The sequence below is a fragment of the Camelus dromedarius genome, chromosome 24 (assembly GCF_036321535.1).
Source record: "Camelus dromedarius isolate mCamDro1 chromosome 24, mCamDro1.pat, whole genome shotgun sequence".
In the NCBI taxonomy this organism is placed as follows: Eukaryota; Metazoa; Chordata; class Mammalia; order Artiodactyla; family Camelidae; genus Camelus; species Camelus dromedarius.
In genome coordinates, this window is record NC_087459.1 from 8322389 (window position 1) to 8341659 (window position 19271).

The following is a 19271-nucleotide window of genomic DNA, read 5'->3' on the forward strand; positions in this document are numbered from 1 at the left end:
CCATGAAGGAAAAAAATATACATTTGACTACATTAAATTAAGAATTTCTTCAACGAGACACCAGAGTGTAAAGCCAGCAACAAACTAGGAGAAAACTGCAAACATACAGAATCAAACGTGCAATATGAAACAAAGGACTCCTACTGATCAGTAAGAAACACAAACCTGATAGAAAACCAGGGAAGAAACCTAAGAGGCAGCTCCCAAGTGAGGAAATCCAAGCGGCCAGTAAGTGTGTGAAAAGCAGTCAGCCTCCCGCGTAACCAGGTGACACGTGTGGAACCTCCACAAGGCGCCTTCCATGCCCCGGACTGAGAGCGGCGGGCGCAGCGGGACGGGCCAGCTTTACCAGCTGGGCTGGATGCTCTCTGAAGCACTCTCTCCACCGGCCGGCGTCCGCTTCTTGGGGCAGCCCAGGCCTGGACAAGAGCACGTCAAAGCCATGCATCGCAGACACAGGACACTGGCCACAAGTCCAACCCAGAACTCAGAGGAGGGAAGCGGGACCTTGGCAGGCACCTGTGGGAGAGGGGCCTTGTGGCAGCTGGTTCCAAAAAATACCACCCACCCTTACCGCAGCCTTTGTGCTGCTGGTGGGAACTGGCGATGAGCTCCACATCCCCAGGGAGGGGCTGTCAGCAACACAAGGGCCACCTGGGGGGTGGGGCAACACTCACAGGCCCACAGCAATCCTCATGCTGGCCTTGGGCATCACAAAGCAAGGGATCCCAAGCCGACTGCACCAGCATTTCCAGTTAGCGGTACAAAGCTATGAAATGAAGCGTCTAGAAGGACTCATGCAAACCCCTCCACACCCCAGGTCGTGGGGGGCTGCTGGTCACAGGGAGCTTTGGCTCCACCTAGAACATCATCTTTGGACAGGAATGACTGTGATCCTCATGCAATTTTTAAATCTCCTGGACTCCCGGCTGTGTGGCCCACACAGGCAGCTGCAGAGTGACACAGGCCCGAGCTTAGATAGTGCAGGGACCTGAGGAATCCAGGGAGATGGCGACAGACAACAGCACTGTGTCATGACTGGTCTGGATGAGGAGGGAAGGGCACGACCTCAAAGGGAGCGGGCAGAGGGTCTCAGCTGGACAGAAAAGTGTTCAGTGAGCATCACCGCGGCGGGTGAGGCCAGGAGACTCACATGACCCGCTCAGCGAGCAAAGCTGTCACAAACCCTGGGTCCTGGCACTGTTCCTGTCACAGACCAAGGTCAGACAGAAAACCTCCAGGTCTAGAAATGGGTTGGTTGGGTACAGACAGCCCATCTTCCCAGCAGCCCTTCCTGCCTCCAACTGTTCCCATGTCTGGACCGTGTGCCCCCAAGTCTCATCCCTCCTTCCTCCCGCCTCAGGGCCCTGGGTGCTATCACGACCCACTGGGCCGGCTAGGATCTCCCAGCGGCTCTGCCTGAGACATGACTCGATGTAATCAGAGCCACCTGGTTCCCCAGGGTCCAAGACCAGCCAGAGACTGCAGACAAAGGGACCCAGCCTAGCACAGCTGCTTCCCAGGACAGCGCATTTCAAGTTTCTCAAGCAAGAGCAGAAGGAATGGCTGCAGAGCAGGGACGCCCAGACCACCACCTCAAGATTAGGCTTCCCCCATGCTGCCACCAGGAGGAAGGACTCGGAGCCCTCTCCCTGCTGGCGACCTGAGAGGATCAGACCTCAGGCAGGGGCAGCGCAGGGCCAACAGTTCTGTCTGATAGCCCTGGGCTCCACGCATCCCCACTGCAGACACACATCCCGGCATTCCTGCGTCAGCTCCTGTGCCCACTCAAGGAACAGTGCCCCATGCTGGTTGCTGGGAGCGTCCCCAGGACAGGCCAGCCTTCAGAGGGACGGACGTGCAGAGCTTGGAGCTCCTCTGGCACCAGGTGCCCCAGGCTCCCAGCCACACACTCCCAGCCCGAGGCCCCGGCCCAGCCCTGCAGTGCAGGAATGTCTTCAGCATTGCCCCAGACTCTGGCCTCGAGCATGCAGATGTACATCAATGACCACTTGCTGCCCCAGCCCAGGTAGGCGCTCAAGGCCGAGCCCTGGGGTCCTGCTGCCTGTCAACATGGACAAGTCGTTGTGAAGATGAGTTGTGAGATAAGTCTAGAGGTGAGGGGATGATGCCATGCAGCGGTGGGAAAAGAGGGGAGCGTGCCCCTCCCAGGGGCTTGTTCTGGAAAGTCCGGACTTGAAGCACCGAAAATACAGGGCCTGCCGGCCCCGGCGGGGGCAGAGGGGCCACTCTTGTTGAGGCAGCATGTAGGGGTTCACAAGGCAACTGTGGGGACCCCATGGACAGACCGGAGACAACACACAGTCTGCAAGCAGAGCTTCCAGGAATAAACACTTTCTAAACTTATTCTCTCATAAATATGCATTAGAACATTTGATAACACAAGCAAAGGGCTCTAAAATTAACTTAAAATTAATCTGAGACTGAATTTCCTGCAGTCCTGGCTGGAAATTCACCTATAACAACTGAATACCCAAATGTGCTTGAAGGCAGAGGTGGCAGCAGCCACAGGCGCCCAGGCCTCACGGCCACGTCAGTCCCGGGGCACCTTGAAATGGTCCTTCTCTTTGCGGATGGCTCTCATGGTGGTCACGGGGTCCGTCTCACCCGCGTGCTGCTGCACCGTCTTCTCCCTGCGGAAGCCGAGCACCAGGCTGCAGGCTGCACACGGCGCCCACAGGCCCCACCGCCCCTCCCAGGGCAGCAGGGAAGAAAAGTGCCTGGAGGAGTCAGGATGTTCTCAGAAATGAAACAGGACAGCTACCAGCCAACTTGAGTTCTCCTAACTGTGGGAAACACGCTGGGCGTGCCACCCCTGCTGGTGTTCCAGAAAGCGGGGACACCAACTCCACACGGGCATCCGGCACTGCCCAGCGCCAAGAGGCTCACCGAGCACAAGTCTCATCTGCCTCCTCTCCTCTAAGGTCAGAAAGGACCCCACACCCCTCCCAGGGTAGCAAGTGCTCTCCTTTCTCTTAAGCAGCAGCATCTGATTCTTGGCTGTACTTAACAGATTTCAGGGCGGTCTCCTCTACCACCTGGCTCTTCAGGAGCTGTGGTGCTGGACACTGTTCAGCTGTGCCCAAGTGAGGCAGGGAAGTCACCCGAGGATGGCGTGGGGCCCGCCCGCGCCCTCACCTCACTCTCATGAACGGGTTGTAGGTGAACTCCTCCGCGATGGTGGACGGCACCGTGGGCTCCCCAGCGCTGTACTTCTCCTGCAAAGCAAGCAGGTCACTTTAATACGAAATGTCTAAAGCTGACACTTCAGAGGACCTTCTAAGGGTCTTCAAACACTGTCCGACTGAGAAGGCAAAGTGAGCAGGAGGTCAGTGTGAGGACAGGCCCCTTCCCTGCCCTTGAGAGAGACGCGAGTGTTCCGGCTGCCACCAACAACCCGTCTCTCCTTCCCTTGCTGTCTTGGAGGTGGAGGGGGGACATGGAGCTTTCTTTTCATGAATACGAAGCTCACGCCTTACGTTACAGAAGTAACAACCAGCAAAGATGCAGCAAACAGAAAAGGGAACACCCACAGCCACGCCCCCAAGACAGCATATGGGTCATGAGCGCCTCCCTGCCGGAAAGAACAGTAAGGAAACAGGTGCCCCGGGCCCCTCCCCTGGGACAACATCCCCCATAGGGAGGCTCTCATGCCACAGGGTGTCTGGACAGCTCGTCACCTCCACTCAGGATGGCCTCGCTCCTGATCAACACTGACCAGGAAGACGGAGAGAAGACGCAAACTGGGACGTCTGGCCAGCTGTCCACTCCTATAGAGACTCCTACAGGAAGAAGTCACAGTTAACAGCTCGGGTCTCCCTCCCCGCATCCCCTGCCCTTGTTGGGCTGACCCCGCGGACCCAGGGTCAGTGAGTGGACAGCCGCTGTCAACACCCACGGCTAGGCTTCCTGACCACTGGGGCCCTCAGACCCAAGGGTCCCGACCCCACCCGACACTGTGAGCAGTGGCATCAAGAAGTATCCCTTTAACCACTGAAGGGGTGTCAAGTAGGGGTCTGGTGGGAGGTCAAGGTGAAGGCTTATTGCTCATCTCTGAACTCTGCCTTCTGGTGAAAACAAGCTTGGAATGTTTTATAACACTCCCTGTGCTTGCTCCACTATTCTCACCCCTCCTAAGAAATCTTCCTCCACCTTTTATGAGGGAAGAAAACAAGAGAACTCATCTAAAGATTTTAAAGTAGGTCCTTATAAGTATAGTTGGGGGAGTGTAAACTGTCACAACACTTGGATTACCTATTAAAATGAATGTTCACATAGAGGAGTTTTTTCCTGCAGAAGCATGAAGCACACAGAAATGTAAAGACTTATTTTTGAGAATGTTGTTCACTGCAGGACAATTCACAAGAGCAAAAAAGTTGGAAACTCTAAATGTCCTCCCTAATTGGACAGGTAAAATGATTTATGGATGACATCCACACATTAATATGTTTCACTTATTAAAAAGAATGAATGTAAGATGGATGAATAGGCAGTGATAAAATTAGTAAAACGTTAATAGAAAGTAGGTGTTGGATTATAAATGTTCACGATGAAATTCCTTCATCTTTTCTGTGTGTGTGAAAATTCTCATAATAAAGTATTGAAAAGGCTGAAAAAAAGTTTAACACAATTCAATGTAGCCTATGTGTCAGAGGAGAAATCACAAGGGATATTTTTAAATATATCAAATTGAAGACAATGAATATATAAAATATCAAAATCTGTGCTGTTAAAGCAGTACTTGGGGGTGAGTTTTTAGCATTAAGTGCTTATATTAGAAAAGAAGAAAGATCTAAAATCAATGACCTTAGGTTCCATACTAAGAATATAAAAAGAAGAGCAAAGCAAATACAAAGGAAGTAGAAGGAAAGAATTTAAAAGTTAGGAGCAGAAATTAGTGCAATGGAAAAACAAAGAAAATTAAGGCAAAAGTTGTGCTTTTAAAAGATCAATAAAATTGATGAGAACAATGAAGAAAAAGAACTGCCAACAACAGAAATGAAGAGGAGACATCACTATTTAGATCCAACAGATACTGGCAGGGTTGGCGGGGGTGGGGAGAGGTGGGTCATATTGATCTGAAAGTAAAAGCTAAAGCTACAAAACATCCAAAAGAAAACATATGAGAAACATTTTTGACCTTGGCAAAAACAAAGGTTTCTTACATAAGAGGTACAAAGTATGAACCATAAAAGAAAATTAATACACTGAAATTCATCAAAATTTAAAATATTTGCTCTTCAAAAGACATTGTTGAGAAAAATAAAAGGCAAATTACAGAATGGGAGAAAATAATCACGATACATGTATCTGAGAAAGGACTCGTGTTCAGAATGTACTTTAAAAAACCACACCTCTTATTACTCAATAAGAAGACAGTCCAATTTCTTAACTGGGCAAAAAATCTGAACAAACACTTGACAAAATGGCCAATAACCACATGAAAAGATGTGTAACGTTTTTAAGCACTAGGGAAATGCAAAGTAAAACCACAGTGAAATACTACTACATATGCATTAAAATGACTAATATTAAAAAGACTGACAAATACCAAGTGGTGGTGAGGATGTGGAACCACCTGAACTCTCATACTTTGCTGGTGGGAATGTAAAATAATACAACCACTTAGGAAACCAGCTTGGCAGTTTCTTTACAACCCAGCCACTCCACTCCTAGATATTTACTCAAGAGAAATTAAAACATACATCACACAAAGACTTGTACACAAGTGTTCATAGCAGCTTTCTTCACAATGGCCAGTAACTGGAAACACAAATGTCAACTGACAGATGAATAAACAAAATGTGGGGTATCCAAGCAAAAGACTATTACTCAGCAATAAAAAGGAATGAACCACTGATACATGCAGTAACATGAATGAATCTCAAAGTCATTCTGCTGAGTAAAAAAAGACCCAAGAATACATACTCTATAGTTCCATTTATATAAAATTCTTGAAAACGCCAACTTAGTTCCAGTGGCACGCTGAAGCACGGCAGAGAAAATGAGGCATGAGGAAGCTTTCAGCGGTGATGGAAACGCTCTGTATCTTAACTGCAGTGGGAGCCATTTCACCGGTAAACACATCTGTCAAAATTCACTCAACTGTTCAGTTTAAACTGATGCAGTTATTACATGTGAACAGAACTTCAACAAGCTTGATAATAAAAAGGGGAACAGTATGAAAACTGTATCAATAAATTTGAGAAACTTGATAAAAAGACAAATTCTTTGAAAGATACAAGTTGTTAACAAAACTGACTCAAGAAGATGTAAAAATCTAATGGCCCTATGTAAGCTAAAGATGTTAATTCATAACAAAAAACTTTCCACAAAAATTATTCATTTTTGAATTTTTTTAAAGTTTACTTCACATCTTTTTTTTTTTGTACAATTTACTTTATTTGGGGGGGGGGGATTCGCTTTATTGATTGATTGAGGTACTGGGGATTGAACCCAGGACCTTGTGTATGCTAAGCATGTGCTCTACCACTGAGCTATATGCTCCCCCAACATTAGTGAATTCTCACAAACATTAAAGGAAGAAATAGTAACAATCATAGAAGAACTCTTTCAGAAAATAGGAGGAAACACTCCAACTCATTTTATGAGGCCAGCATTACCCTGATGCTAAGACCAGGCAAAGACATTCCTAGAAAATAAAACCGACTGATACTGCTTATGAACACAGCCGCAATGAAGACACCATGCCTAAGGTTTATCCAGAAAGCAACATTTTACCATTTGAAACCAACTAATATACTTCACCATATTAACAGAGTAAAAGAGAAGAAAAAGATGACATAATAGATGAAGAAAAATCATTTGACAAAATTCAACATCCACTCATGACAAAAACTCTCAGAAAACCAGGAATACATGTGAACTTTATCAACTTGATAAAGCAGACTTACAAAACACTCACAGCTACTAGCACACTTAATGATTAAAGACTGAATGCTTTCCCCCTAAGACTGGAAACAAGACAAAGGTGTCCACTCTCATGTCTACTTAACGTTGTCCTGAAGATCTCAGCCAGTGCAATAAGAAAAATAACTAAAAAGGCATATACATTGGAAAGGAAAAAATAAAGCTATCTATTAATTGATGGCATGATTATGTGATGAGGAATCTATGAAAAATATGCTAGACTAAGTTAAGCAAAGTCACAAGAAACAAGATCAAAATACAAACTCAGTTGTATTTCTAAAGACTGTCAATAATAGTTTACAATAAAATCCAAAAACATGAAGTATTTAGGGACACATTTAACAATAGGTACAAGATCTTTAACACTGAAAATTACAAAATATTGCCGAGAAAAATGAAACACCATAATAAATGTAAAGCTATACATCATGTTCATGGAAAGACTCCATGTTGTTACGATCTCAGTTCTCTCCAAATCTTCTCCTACAACACAGTTCCAGTAAAAAGCCAAGCTAACTTTTTTGTAGAATAAGATGATCCTAAAATTTATATGCAAATGCAAAGGACTCAGGAAACCCAAAATCAATTTCAAGGAAGAATAAAGTTAGAAGATTTATATTACCTGATTCTCAGACCTAGGATAAGCTACACTGATCGGGACAGTACTACTAACACAAGGATAAGTCACGCTGACTGATGAAGCACAATATAGTCCAGAAGTAGATTTATGCCTACTTGGTCCATTTTACTCAGGAAAGATGCCAAGGTAATCCAATGAGGAAAGGGAAGCCTTTTCAACAAATGGTGCTGAGCAACTGGATGTCAATATGCAAAAAAGAGAACTTCTACCCTTACTTTACACCACAACCATTAACTTGAAATGGATCATTGATCTAAATAAAAACTTAAATAAACATAAAAGCTAAGACTATACAACTGCTGGGAGAAAATGGAGGAGAAAGTCTGTGTAATGTCTGGGTATGCAGAGATTTCTTAGGTAGGACACAAAAGCATAAAAGAAAAAGTAAACTAAACTTCACCAAAAGTATTAATTTCTATTCTTTGAGAAACGCTGTTAAGAAAATGGAAAACCAAGCCACAAACTGGGATAAAATATCTGAGCTATATAACTGACAAAGACCTATTTCCAGAATACATAAGGAATTCTTGCAACTCAGTAAGAAGACAACTCAATTTTTAAAATGGAAAAAAGATTTGAACATACACTTCAAAAAGAAGACATGTAAAAGGCCAATAAGCACAGGAAAGGATGCTCAATGTTATTAGCCATCAGAGAAATGGAAATCTAAAAACCATAAGGAGCTACCACTACACATTTATCAGAATGACTGAAACTTAAAAGGCCGACAAGACCAAGTGTAGGTGAGCGTGGGCAGCACCTGGAACCCATGCAATGCTAGAGTGCCACATGGCTCAAGTACCTGGAACAGTCTGGTAGTTTCTTAAAAGTTAAACATACACTTAGCACACAACCCAGCAATTACACACTTAGATACATGCCCACAAGCAATGAAAACATGTGTCCACACAAAGACTTGCTCCCAAACGCTCACAGTAATTTTTATGTATAATAGCAAAAAGCTGGAGACAACCCAAGTCCATCCTGACGAGTGGATAAACAAACTGCAGTACAGCCATACGAGATTCTACTCAGAAATGTTTAAAAAGCATGAATGAATTAGATGCTGAGGAAAGGAGCCAGATACAACAGAGTAATGTACTCAGACTCTGTTTATATGAAACTCTAGGAAAGAGTAATTTTCAGTGAGAGAAAGCAGATCAGTAGTAGGGGACTGAATGGAGCAAGGCAAGGAACCTTCTGGGACAGAGGAAATGTTCTGTATCTTGACTGTGGGGGTGACATGGGAGCAAACACTGTCAAAATTCATGAAACTGTATACTCTTCACTCAAAACAGGTATGTTTTATTGTATGTAAATTATCTTCAATAAAGATTAGTTTTTAGAAAGCAGATAACCAAGAAAAGATTGAGTTCAGTATGTAGGGACCACTAAGGAAAGAGCAGTAAGAGCCATTATGAAGTGAAAAGGAAGCCACAAAACCACACACAGGATGAGTTTTTATGTTAAGAAAAAGTATTCTTATGTGCACACTGTAAAAAAAAATGGGATGCTCATCAACTCATTAAGGTAGTGTTTGAATTTAGTAAGTATGTAAGCCCACCCCCCAAAATTGATAAAGATGGTTGACAAAAACAGGTGATTTATAAAAAAACAAAACTATGAGACCATTACTCACTGAATTCAGCAGAAGGGAGCCCAGCACCTGAGGCCTCTGCAGTGTGTGTGTGTTTGAAGAGGGAGGAAGACAGACCCGAGTCCAGGAGGCCGTCTTCGGCCCAGCAGTGTTTCCAAACCCCCCACAGAAGCCGCCCCCAAGGCCGAGCCACGGAGTACATCCTGGGCCATGGTGGAAATAAAGACCTTTCAGACAAATAGCCTGCAGGATGAATTCTGCTGTTCAGGAGACGGCAGGGCTGGTCTCCCCGAGTGGGACGCCAGGGAGCTGCCACACGGCCCTGCAGGACCCTGACACAGGAAACAGGCTGGGGGCTGCTGCCTTGGCCTCACCTGGGCGCTTGTTGAAAATGCAGAATCCCAGGCCCAGCCTGGACCCCCCGAGTCAGAAGGGATCTTAAGCAGACAACCAGGGCTTCCTCACACAAAGCTGGGCCATCTAAAACCCGCCTTGTCCGTGGCCTGGAGGAGCACTCTCTGCACACTCTGGAGATAGTGCCATGAGCTCCGTACTCCCAGGGAGGTCACATGGTGCTGACCCACAGAACAGGGCTGTGCATCCCACTCACCTTGGCCCAGGCCAGTTTCTCCTGGATGGCGGCATTGCTGGGCTCCACGTGGCGGGCAAACTTGAGGTTGTTGATGGTGTATTCGTGGCCACAGTACACTCTCTGAGGAAAAAGCCAAGCCTGCAAGCTCTGAAGAGACTCACCAACCCACCCTCAAACCCCTCAGGGATGGCGTGAGGGGCCCCGGGCCATGTCCGGTGCAGCACCCACGGAGATGTCCCTCAGGACAAGGACACTTCTTGAGTGTATGTTAAAAGACAATAAAAAATACACCAAAAGAAAAAACACGCCTCCAGAAGTAATGCCTCCACCCTCCCCCTCCTCCCAACACTCAGGGAAGGCCTACGAGGCCCCAGTGGGGAGAGCTGGCCCTGAGTGCCAACAGCCCCAGAAGGCCCGGCCAGAGCTGAGGGGACGGATAGGGAGAGCTGGCAGTGTCCTCCCACCACCTGGCTCGGGCAGCTGACGGGGCGCTGCCTACTGTGTCTGGAGGGAGCCGGCCCAGGACCTCGAGCAGGGCTTTGTACATCTCATCCGCCGTCCCTTCATAGAACTTCCCGCATCCGGCCACAAACAAGGTGTCACCTGAAAACAGGACAGCCATGGAGCTGGAGGGGCTGCCCGCAGCACACCCCTCCTTGAGGGGTCAGGGGTCTGCCCTGACCTCTGTGCTGACCGGGCCATAGCCCCAGACCTGACCTCCACCCCGCCAGGGCCCAGAGATGACCCAGAGTCCTGGTTCCCACCCTCCCCAAACCTTTCCCCTCAAATCTCACTAACTGGTACTGCCAGACTCCAAACAGCAATTTAAACTCAAATTTTAGGGTCACTCTGTCTCACTACCCAGTCCCATCAGCTGTAGCTCTGAGACCCACCCCCAACTCCTTTTCTCCACCCATCCAGCAGTCCCTCCCAGGCCAGACCTCCCGTGACTTCCCTTACTCCCAACAGCCAGCACTATCCTGTAAGACCCCCGAAGAGCTCACTGCTTCCTCCCACCTCCCTGGGCCTTCCAGGAGCCTCTCATGCAGAACCACAGCCCTTGAGGGCCTTTGAGACTCACTCCTTCCTGCCTCAGTCCATCCTCCACCTGACACCCGCCAAGTGTCCACAGGCTGCTTCCCTCTCTTGGGCTTTTCCCTGAGAAGGGACTCTGTGCCCAGTGGGAGCCCACGGCACCAGGCCCCTGGGCGGGGAGGGCCTGGGACCCCACAACACGAAGCGACAGTCCTCCTCCACCAGCACTTGCCAGGTCTCTTCCCAGGGAGCCCCCAGGCCTTCCCAGGCAGGGGTCAAGGCCCACCCAGTGGCCGGGATGCAGCACTGCCCCTCAGAACAAAACCACAGGACAAGGGAGTTGGGCTAGCCTGTGAGCAGGGCCTCAACATGCAGTACTAGGGCTATGCCCCTGAAGGACTCCACAACCTCAAGTCTGGGGACCAGCGAGAAGCCAAGTAGACCCGAGAGGAGGACGGGCCATGCACAGGTGCGGCAGGCTGCAGGGTCAGGCCCTCCGTCAGGGATGAGCAGCACCTGCTACTTACAGGCCCTCCTGCCACCAGGGCCAGGGAGCCAGCCTGGGCCTCCGCCATGGGGCCATGTCCTCACCAGCAAGGACACTCAGCGACCCCCACAGCCCTCCCCTGGCAGCGGGGACCACCAGTATCTCCCTCTCACCCTTCACCATCAGCTGCTAAGAGCACTGGAGGCATCCTGCCCCTCCCCCATACTCTGCAGAGTCAGCCCACCCCTCCCCTCCCTGCACACCAGAGATAATTTTGGACAAGCTACAGAGATAGTCCAGTGGCCCTGTGTTTCCCTTCACATTAATGTCCCCACCCTAGACCCGATGAAGGTTTCCCATCAATGCCCGTTTTTCACTCCAGGAGCCCACATTTCATCAGCTGTTGTATTTTCAAACTTTCACTGCAGTTATATCACGACTGCAACTGAAATCTGGGGAAGACTCAGAGATTAAAAACTGCTTATACTCACTAAACAAGCTGAGGTGGCAGAGGGGCCCTGCAGAGCCAACAGGCCACCTCTGCCTGCCCATGGCCACTGGCTCACATCACCCTGAACACTTTCGTCACGCGGCTGCTCCGCTTCACAGGATCCCCAACAAGCATCCACATTCTTCCATTTTCTCTCAAAGGGGGAAATACTTCCAATTGCTGGAAAGGACTGCTTGCCCCAACTGAAGGCAGCTCACAAGGCCTGACGCTGGCAGGGCTTCACCGCCACCTTCTGAGCTCTTGAGGCCACTGTGTAGGGCACCCAGACGTAAGGCTGGACTTTGCCGGACCCACTCGGCTCACAGCACATGGAGGGAGGGAGCAGCATGATCACTCAGCACCCGGAATCAATCAGGGTCTGGCTGGTTCCCCTCCTCCTGGCTCACTGCCCCCTGCCCCTTACCTGCTTGTTTGCTGCAGGAGGTAGTGGGGGCTGGGACTGCATCCCCACGAGGCAGAGTCGCTGAAAGGCTTGTCCCTACATGCCTGACAGTGGTGACCAGGATCAGGGGGAGCACGCAGGCCAGCACCACCAGGAGGTAGCACTCGCCCCCACGTTCCCACTAGGGTTGCCTGCACCCCAAATGTGTCTAAGGCTGAGTCCCAGGCTCTACCCTGGGGCCATGGTCGTCCCTACAGAGCCCAGCACAGTCTGCCTGTCGGGAAATGCTCTGCTTCTCTGCCCAGAGATTTTCAAAGCCATCCCTATGCCAAGAGGGTCTTTGCAATGAACGCCAGACCTCCAGCAGACACACCTGAACACTCACCTGTGAACACGGCAGGGGGCTCGGAACTGTTGGGCTTGCTCACAAAGTAGCAGATGTGTCCGGAAGTGTGGCATGGTGTCGACAGGCACTTGACATTGAGTGAGCCCACCTTAAACAAAGCACACACTGGCACGTGCTCCCTGCGTGCGGGGGGTCCGTCCTAAGGCCCACAGACGCTCCCAGACCCACGCCTGCCCCACAACAGGAGCTGCCGTCAAGGGCAAGCGGGCACACGTGGATGCTGCTCCATTTAGGAAGTCCTAGATCTTGACGGGACCCAGTCGTCATGGGTGCCCCCCAGTGCAGGGCCCCCCTGGAAGCTGGTCTGCTGGCATGCAGAACCCAAGGGGCTGATTTTGTTCTCTCCTCAAAACCGGGTCAAATCTGAACTAGACATCTTGCCAGAAAAGATGGTTTTCCTTCTTAGGTGCTTGGGCTTCTGTCTTGTTTTCCTTCTCTGTCTCACCCCCTAGGTCCCTCTTTACTTCAAAAATGTTCCAACTGACCGAAAAACTAAAACAACGATGAGTATCTGTGTGACCTTTACCTGAGTCACCAAATGCTGCAGGTCCCACATCTGCGGCACGTGCTCACTCCACCCCATCCCCTGACAAACTGCCCCTAGACACTCCAGCTGCATCCCCAAGTAAAGGACATCTGCCCACATAACCTCATTGCCATCACACTGAAGAAACTTAGTATTAACGTGAGAAATGATCCCACATAGGGTCTGTTTCAATTTCCCTGGTGTCTCAAAACCATGCCTATGGCCTCCCCTCACCAGTCACCATCTGCACACTGAAGCACTTACAGCACTCGACAGAGGGGACTGTCCAGGTCTGGCAGCCCTGAGAGCCTGTCCACCCATTTGCAGGCCAGGCTGTCTCCTCAGCCCAAGCCCTCGAGTGCCCCTCTGGGCCCCTGGGGACAGCCAAGAGGAGGCGGTGGCAGTGTCCCCACAGGACCCCCATCCCCACACTGTGCTCTGGGGCCTGGAGTCCTGCAGGGCCACGACTGAACCCCTTCCATTGGCTCACGCCTCACCTGCAGTGTGGACAGGTGTGTGACCCTGTGAGTCAGGGCCCCAATCCGGTCATCACCCCCATACACCTTCAACCCAGGCTCCAACTTGACCAGCTTCTCATTCCCGCCAGCGTGGTCCCTAGAAGTCAAAAAGGAGAGCTGTGGCTACTGCTGATCCGAAGAGGAGGTTGCCTGCTTTTAAACCCTGCCCAAACACAATTTTTATTTTCCCCAGTTACACTTCTTAGAAGTAGAAATGCATCTTCCAACCCAGGAAGCTCACCTCGTGTCTGTCATGACTCCACTGAAAAGAACATTCTCAGATACCCCATTTCCAAGAGAGGCACCTCTGTGCCCCTGCCCTATTGCTGCAGAAGCTTCTGAAGCAGATGAACCAAATCATAAACACCCATGGATCCCAAACTCCGGTGCATCAGAGTCACCTGTAGATCCATAAAAAGGCCTGACTCCAACCCACACATCCTGATGCAGAGGGCCCGGGGAGGCTTGTAGGGCGGGAGTTTTAAAAGTCCCCCGGGTGATTCTAACTCACAGCCCAGCTAGGACCCTGAGCAGATCACATAGCTGACTTTTATAATGCCCAGCTGCCAGAGGGCAAACTGTCCACCCAGGGACAGGCCAGCTCAGAATGACCTCCCCAGGCAACTCAAATGTGCAGCCAGAGTTGAGGAACTTCCTGGACACTCATCCAGGAGCTCCCCAGTTCAGCTTGACCAGCACTTCAGAAAGAAGGTCGAGAGAAGAGCTCCACTCCCCGGCCTTGTGGGGCTGGAATTGCAGCGAGGCAAGCCCAGCTGGGGTCCTGGACTCGGGGCAGGGCTGGGAGTGTCCTGACCCTGGAAGATCAGCCTTGCCAGGACAAGGCAAGGGTTTTCCAATTGCCAGGGCACACCTGTTCCTCACCACACATTCCCCTACGGACTCCTTCAACAGGCCCAGAGACAGCAGGGCTCAGAGATAATGGGCAGCCAGCCCTCCGCTCCCCTCCACTCGGAGGCTGTTACATGCAGGCCAGCACCAACGACTCAGCACACTGCCAGTGGGAGGGTGGCACAGGCCACACCCTGGAGCTCAGGGTGGGGCCTGATCTAGGGTTTTATGTTCCAGCATAAACAAAAGGTGCTGAGAAAAACCCCAAAGCATCACAATGTGGGAAAAATGACATCTGACATGGGGGTTACTCATGGTGGGAGAGAGAAGTAAACTGGGAAAAGCTTGGCGCGCAGGAGGCTCCATGGAGCCACATGGAGGCCGAGGGAGTAGGGGACACCTCGGCACCACAGAGGGTGGACTTCCTGAGAGAAAGGGCGGTTGCATTAAGGAGCCATCATAGATCCATGTCCTAAAGTCCCTAACTTGCCAGGAATTAACACCTGATGCCCCAGAGGTTAACCAACTCCAAGGCTCTCACTGACTTAGTTACATCAACCACCAAGTTTCCACCACTTAACAGATTCTGGCCAAACCGCATCAATATGACACTCCCACAGAGAAGTTGGAAGGCCTCCTTTCACCCAAGGACATACCCTGAGCTTGGCAAGATGCCACAGGAATGGGTTCAAAGACGCTGGCTGCCCTTGGGTAGTTATTTGGAAAAGAAAATTCAGAGCCAAATAAACATTTTTCCTAGCTTTGAAGAGCCTCAAAAGTTTCAAAAACCCAAAAGGGCCTTGGGCAGGCGACTCTAGCCCTAAAACCCAAATATCGGTGTTTTGGGTTTTTTTCCATCCTTCAGCCTTCAAATATCAAAAAAAAAACCCCACAACCTCTCCAAATATGACTGCTGGATTTTTTAAAACACTAACGTCTAGACTAGTTTATTCCAAAACATCAAGGCCAGCTTCCCACCACACAAGCCCAAGAGCCTTCAAAGATGCTGCTGGTGGTTCTCCCAAGGCCACAGGACCCACAGCATGAGCCTCCCCCTTCAGAGCCCCAAAGTCTCCAGACCCCATCACCAGGCCCGAGGGACACGGGGCAGCAGCACAGAGGCGAGCACCCGGACCCTCGTCAGAATCCCACGGGGGCTGACGCACAGCTCACAGGTGTGGAGGGGAGAAGAGCTTCCAGGGCTCTGGGCTCCACCTGTGGGAGGGCCTGGGGAGCCTGCGAGCATCCCACCCTGCTCCGCCTGTTGGACGCTCACCCTTGGAGCACACGTGGTGTAGCTGTGAGGCCCAAGTAGCTCTGCCAGCTTGGAAGAAGTTCGGCCTCTGGAGCACTTACCAGTGGTGGTGGGTGGTGAGCACGGTAGTCAGCTTCACTCCGTACTTTCTCACTGTTTCCACAACCTGCAACCAAACAGGGGGCAGGACCCAGGCCACAGTCACACCCCCAGCACTGGCTCACCGGCCTGCCTACAGAGTGGGGGGTGCCCAGTGGAGCCCAGGATGTGCCAGGTCCTGTCCTGACCCTACCAACTTGTCCCAACTCCAGGAGAGCAGGGTGACAAGGTGGCCTTTTCCCCTCTGGACTCCACTTGGCAATTCAGCCCCACCGATAACCTCTCCAAGCCCCTTAATCCAAGACCACCACCCTCAAAGGCAGCGCCAAGGGGCAGAAAGCCTGGAGGAAGAGAAGACAGTGCTGAGAAGGGCCCTGCTTCTCTGTGCCCAGGCACTCTACAGACAGAAGCCCTTTTCTCTCCACACCAAAGCCTTTGGTTGCCTCCACCCTTCACTGGCCCTCTGTCCCAACAAGAGAGTGGCTGGACACTAGTTCAATTGTTTTTCAAAAACCAAATGGGTTGATTTCTATTTAGCTTTGGCCACGTTGCAAGGGCACTGTGGTTATCAAACTCATCAGGAGATGAAGAATTGGTTCTGGGGCCATGCGTCCCACCTTCTGGGGCTGCACCGGGTCCACAATGGCAGCCTCTTTGGTGTCATCATCGATGACCAGGTACATGTAGTTATCAGTCAGAGCAGGCAGTGACTCAACCTTCATGGTGCCCTGTTCCACAGTCAAGCTCTTCCTGAAATCCGTGTGATGGAGAAAGATTCCCAGCAAGGCTGGACCTGAAGACAAAGTGCTGTTCCAGTCAGCATCCATGAGACCACACTGGGCTGAGACTTTGAGCAAGCCCTCACCCCAGCAGTACTGGCATCCGGGGCAGTGGCATCCCAGGGATGCGACATGGTGAGCCTCGAAGCGTGAGGCTCACCAGGTCAAGTTTTCTAAATTCTCTGATATAGGAGAGGATATCCTCATTTAACCGTCTATTAAGGAAATAACAGAACATGATTCATGTTCCTATTTGTAGCAATCAGCTCTTCCAGATTTAAGATCCTTATATTTTCTTTTTCAAGGGTTCTAAGAGGACAGAAGTGCCAGCCTGTGGCTGTGACTCAAACCACTATCAGATGTGACCACTACCAGTTCTGGGGTTATTCACATTTGATTCGGAAAAAAGACCATGTCGAGTGAAACCCAGAGTGAAAGTGTCAGGCCAGGCTACTTTCCCACGGCACACAGCTGCCTCTCCGAGCTAACAGAGTCTGCAGCGTGGGCAGTTGCTCACAGCCCTTCTCAGGCCTCCAGCCAGAGAAGAAACAATATTCACTTTTAAATGGCAGGAAATCAAAATTTGGATAACACACAAAAACCACCCAGGGCCCAAGAAACAGTAAAGCTGGCCACAACTGTTCCAGAATCAAGTGTTCAGGATACAGAATCACCATCCAGCTGAGCCAAAGAAGGTGCCAGGGTGGGCTGGCAGTGACTGGGGGCAAAAGCAGCCTCCACCCAGTAGACAGATGCCAAAATATTTTCAACAACGAAACTTCTGTTCAACCTGAAAATTCACGAAGGTCTCAACAATATTTTAAGTCAGCATGAAAGGGATTAAAACCACAAAAGGTGCCAGAAGACCGCCATAAATTCTGGAGTATGTGCTAGGGTGGGGGGCCTCTCCAAAAAAGGGATCCAGAAAGCAGGCAGCACCAACCGCCTGACAGACCACGTCTACAGGGGCCGTCTGATGCAGAGTTTAGGAGTGTCTGCCATGGCCAGGGAACTGCCTCAATTACAGCCTTAAGGATCACACAGAGGTATCCAAATCCTCCTTTTGACAACCAGCTGGGCTTTTTCCAGGCCCTTCTCCTCATGCTCAGTACAACAATATGTTTATATTATCAGGTTTCTGTGACGTGCCACCTGCTCTCAGCCCCAATACCTACTATCCAAGCCCCAGGAGGACTAGAGAGCAGAGTTAAGGGCAAGTCTTGAGACACATTTTGGTTTGGCTTCTCTTGATCGGGGCCCCTCCTGCGTGGCATCAAATGACTGGGGCTGGGCCCCCTTTGAACGAGGCAGCTACTTCCTCACAATTTCCCTACAGTCCCACTTACACTATCTGCCTGACTCCTGACACAGAAACTCTGAGCTCTGATACTTTGATGAGCTCCCTAAATGTAATGGTGACACATCAAACCCCCTCCAGAACCTTGACTGCTTTCAGTGAGATTTGAAAATGGCCAAGGACAGCTTCCCGTTTGCTCCATACCCCGACCTAGGGCTCTGTGGGCATTTCGCTCACTGCTCACCAGCTCCAAAGGCTCAGCTTAACCTACTGCCCCTATTGCTACATCAGTCTGATAAGATATCAGGAAAAAGAGATTTCAAAATCAAGGTCAAAATATTCCAACAAAACAAAAGGTAAAACAGTGAAAATCGAATCTGATAGCTGAAAGGGCAGGCCCTTGGAGGTCAGGGTGTCCAAGGCCTCTCATTTTAGAGGTATGGAAAGGAGAACCAGGGAGGGCAAGGGTCCCACAGCTCAGAGAAGCCAGCTCTACCCTTGGTCTTCACTTTAGAATCGTGTGCCAAAAGCTTTTCTTGCCGGCCAAAGCTCACATGAAAAGACGTGATGTCACTTTGTGGAGAATATACACAGCATTCTGTGGGGCTTGAGTTACAGTTCCATCACCCCAGGGAATTAGAAACACAGGGTTGGAATAGGGTGGGGATGGATGGATGTGGAAAAGCTCCTAACCTCCAGGAATCAAGGAGGATGCGGGCGCTCGCTGACGCCGGGCAAACCGTGGGAAGGCAGGGTCCCAAAACAGGGCTCCCGAGCTTCCCTAGAACACACATTTCCTTACCTAGCACAAATCCTCCAGCAACCCCCAGCTGACAAGTTACCCTACTCTGTCTTCAGCCCTCTCAAAGTCTGACTCAACTGCTGTGTAGCCTTTTCTCGACCCCAATCGGCTTGCCTGCCGACGTCAGCGAGGGGTTAAAATCCTGTGTCAAAAAAAAAACAGCGTCAGCCGCGGCGGCCCCGGCGGCCCCGGCGGCTCCCTGCCGCCCCACCTGTGCGACCCCGGGCTGGAATGCCTTAGGGAGCGCCGCCGGCCTAACCGCCGTTACCCTGGCTACGACGCCGGCCGGGACCCTCGGGTTGGGAGCTTGCCTGGCTTCCGCGGGCCGGTCCCCGTGGCCCCGGCCCCTGTCAGACCAGCCCCTTGGCGCCCTGGCATGCCTGGCTCCGCGCCGGCCCCGGCCCACCTACCAAGGCCGCGACGGGCGCAGGCGGCTCCCAGCGCAGCGAGGCTCCGGCGGCCGAGCAGCCCGCAGCCCAGCACCATGACCAGGGCGGCGGGCGGGCGGCGGCGCGTCGGGCGGGCGGGCTGCACAAGCCGGCGTC

General features: G+C 50.7%; 1 protein-coding gene across 2 annotated transcripts; it reads right to left on the reverse strand.

The window, feature by feature from the left end:
- Positions 1-2339: 2339 nt before the first annotated feature.
- Positions 2340-19235, reverse strand: HAGH (hydroxyacylglutathione hydrolase). Of its 2 annotated transcripts, none has more exons than XM_031447549.2 (9): positions 19137-19235; positions 16466-16641; positions 15851-15915; positions 13625-13742; positions 12581-12689; positions 10280-10383; positions 9799-9900; positions 3160-3239; positions 2340-2654 (listed from the first exon to the last, which is right to left on the reverse strand). In XM_031447549.2, the coding sequence occupies exons 1-9, from the start codon at positions 19210-19212 to the stop codon at positions 2555-2557; spliced, it is 930 nt and encodes a 309-aa protein (XP_031303409.1). In that variant the 5' UTR covers positions 19213-19235; the 3' UTR covers positions 2340-2554. The 2 variants fall into 2 exon arrangements, with proteins under 2 accessions (XP_031303409.1, XP_064334391.1); XM_064478321.1 differs by lacking the exon at positions 19137-19235 and adding an exon at positions 18727-18844.
- Positions 19236-19271: the final 36 nt, after the last annotated feature.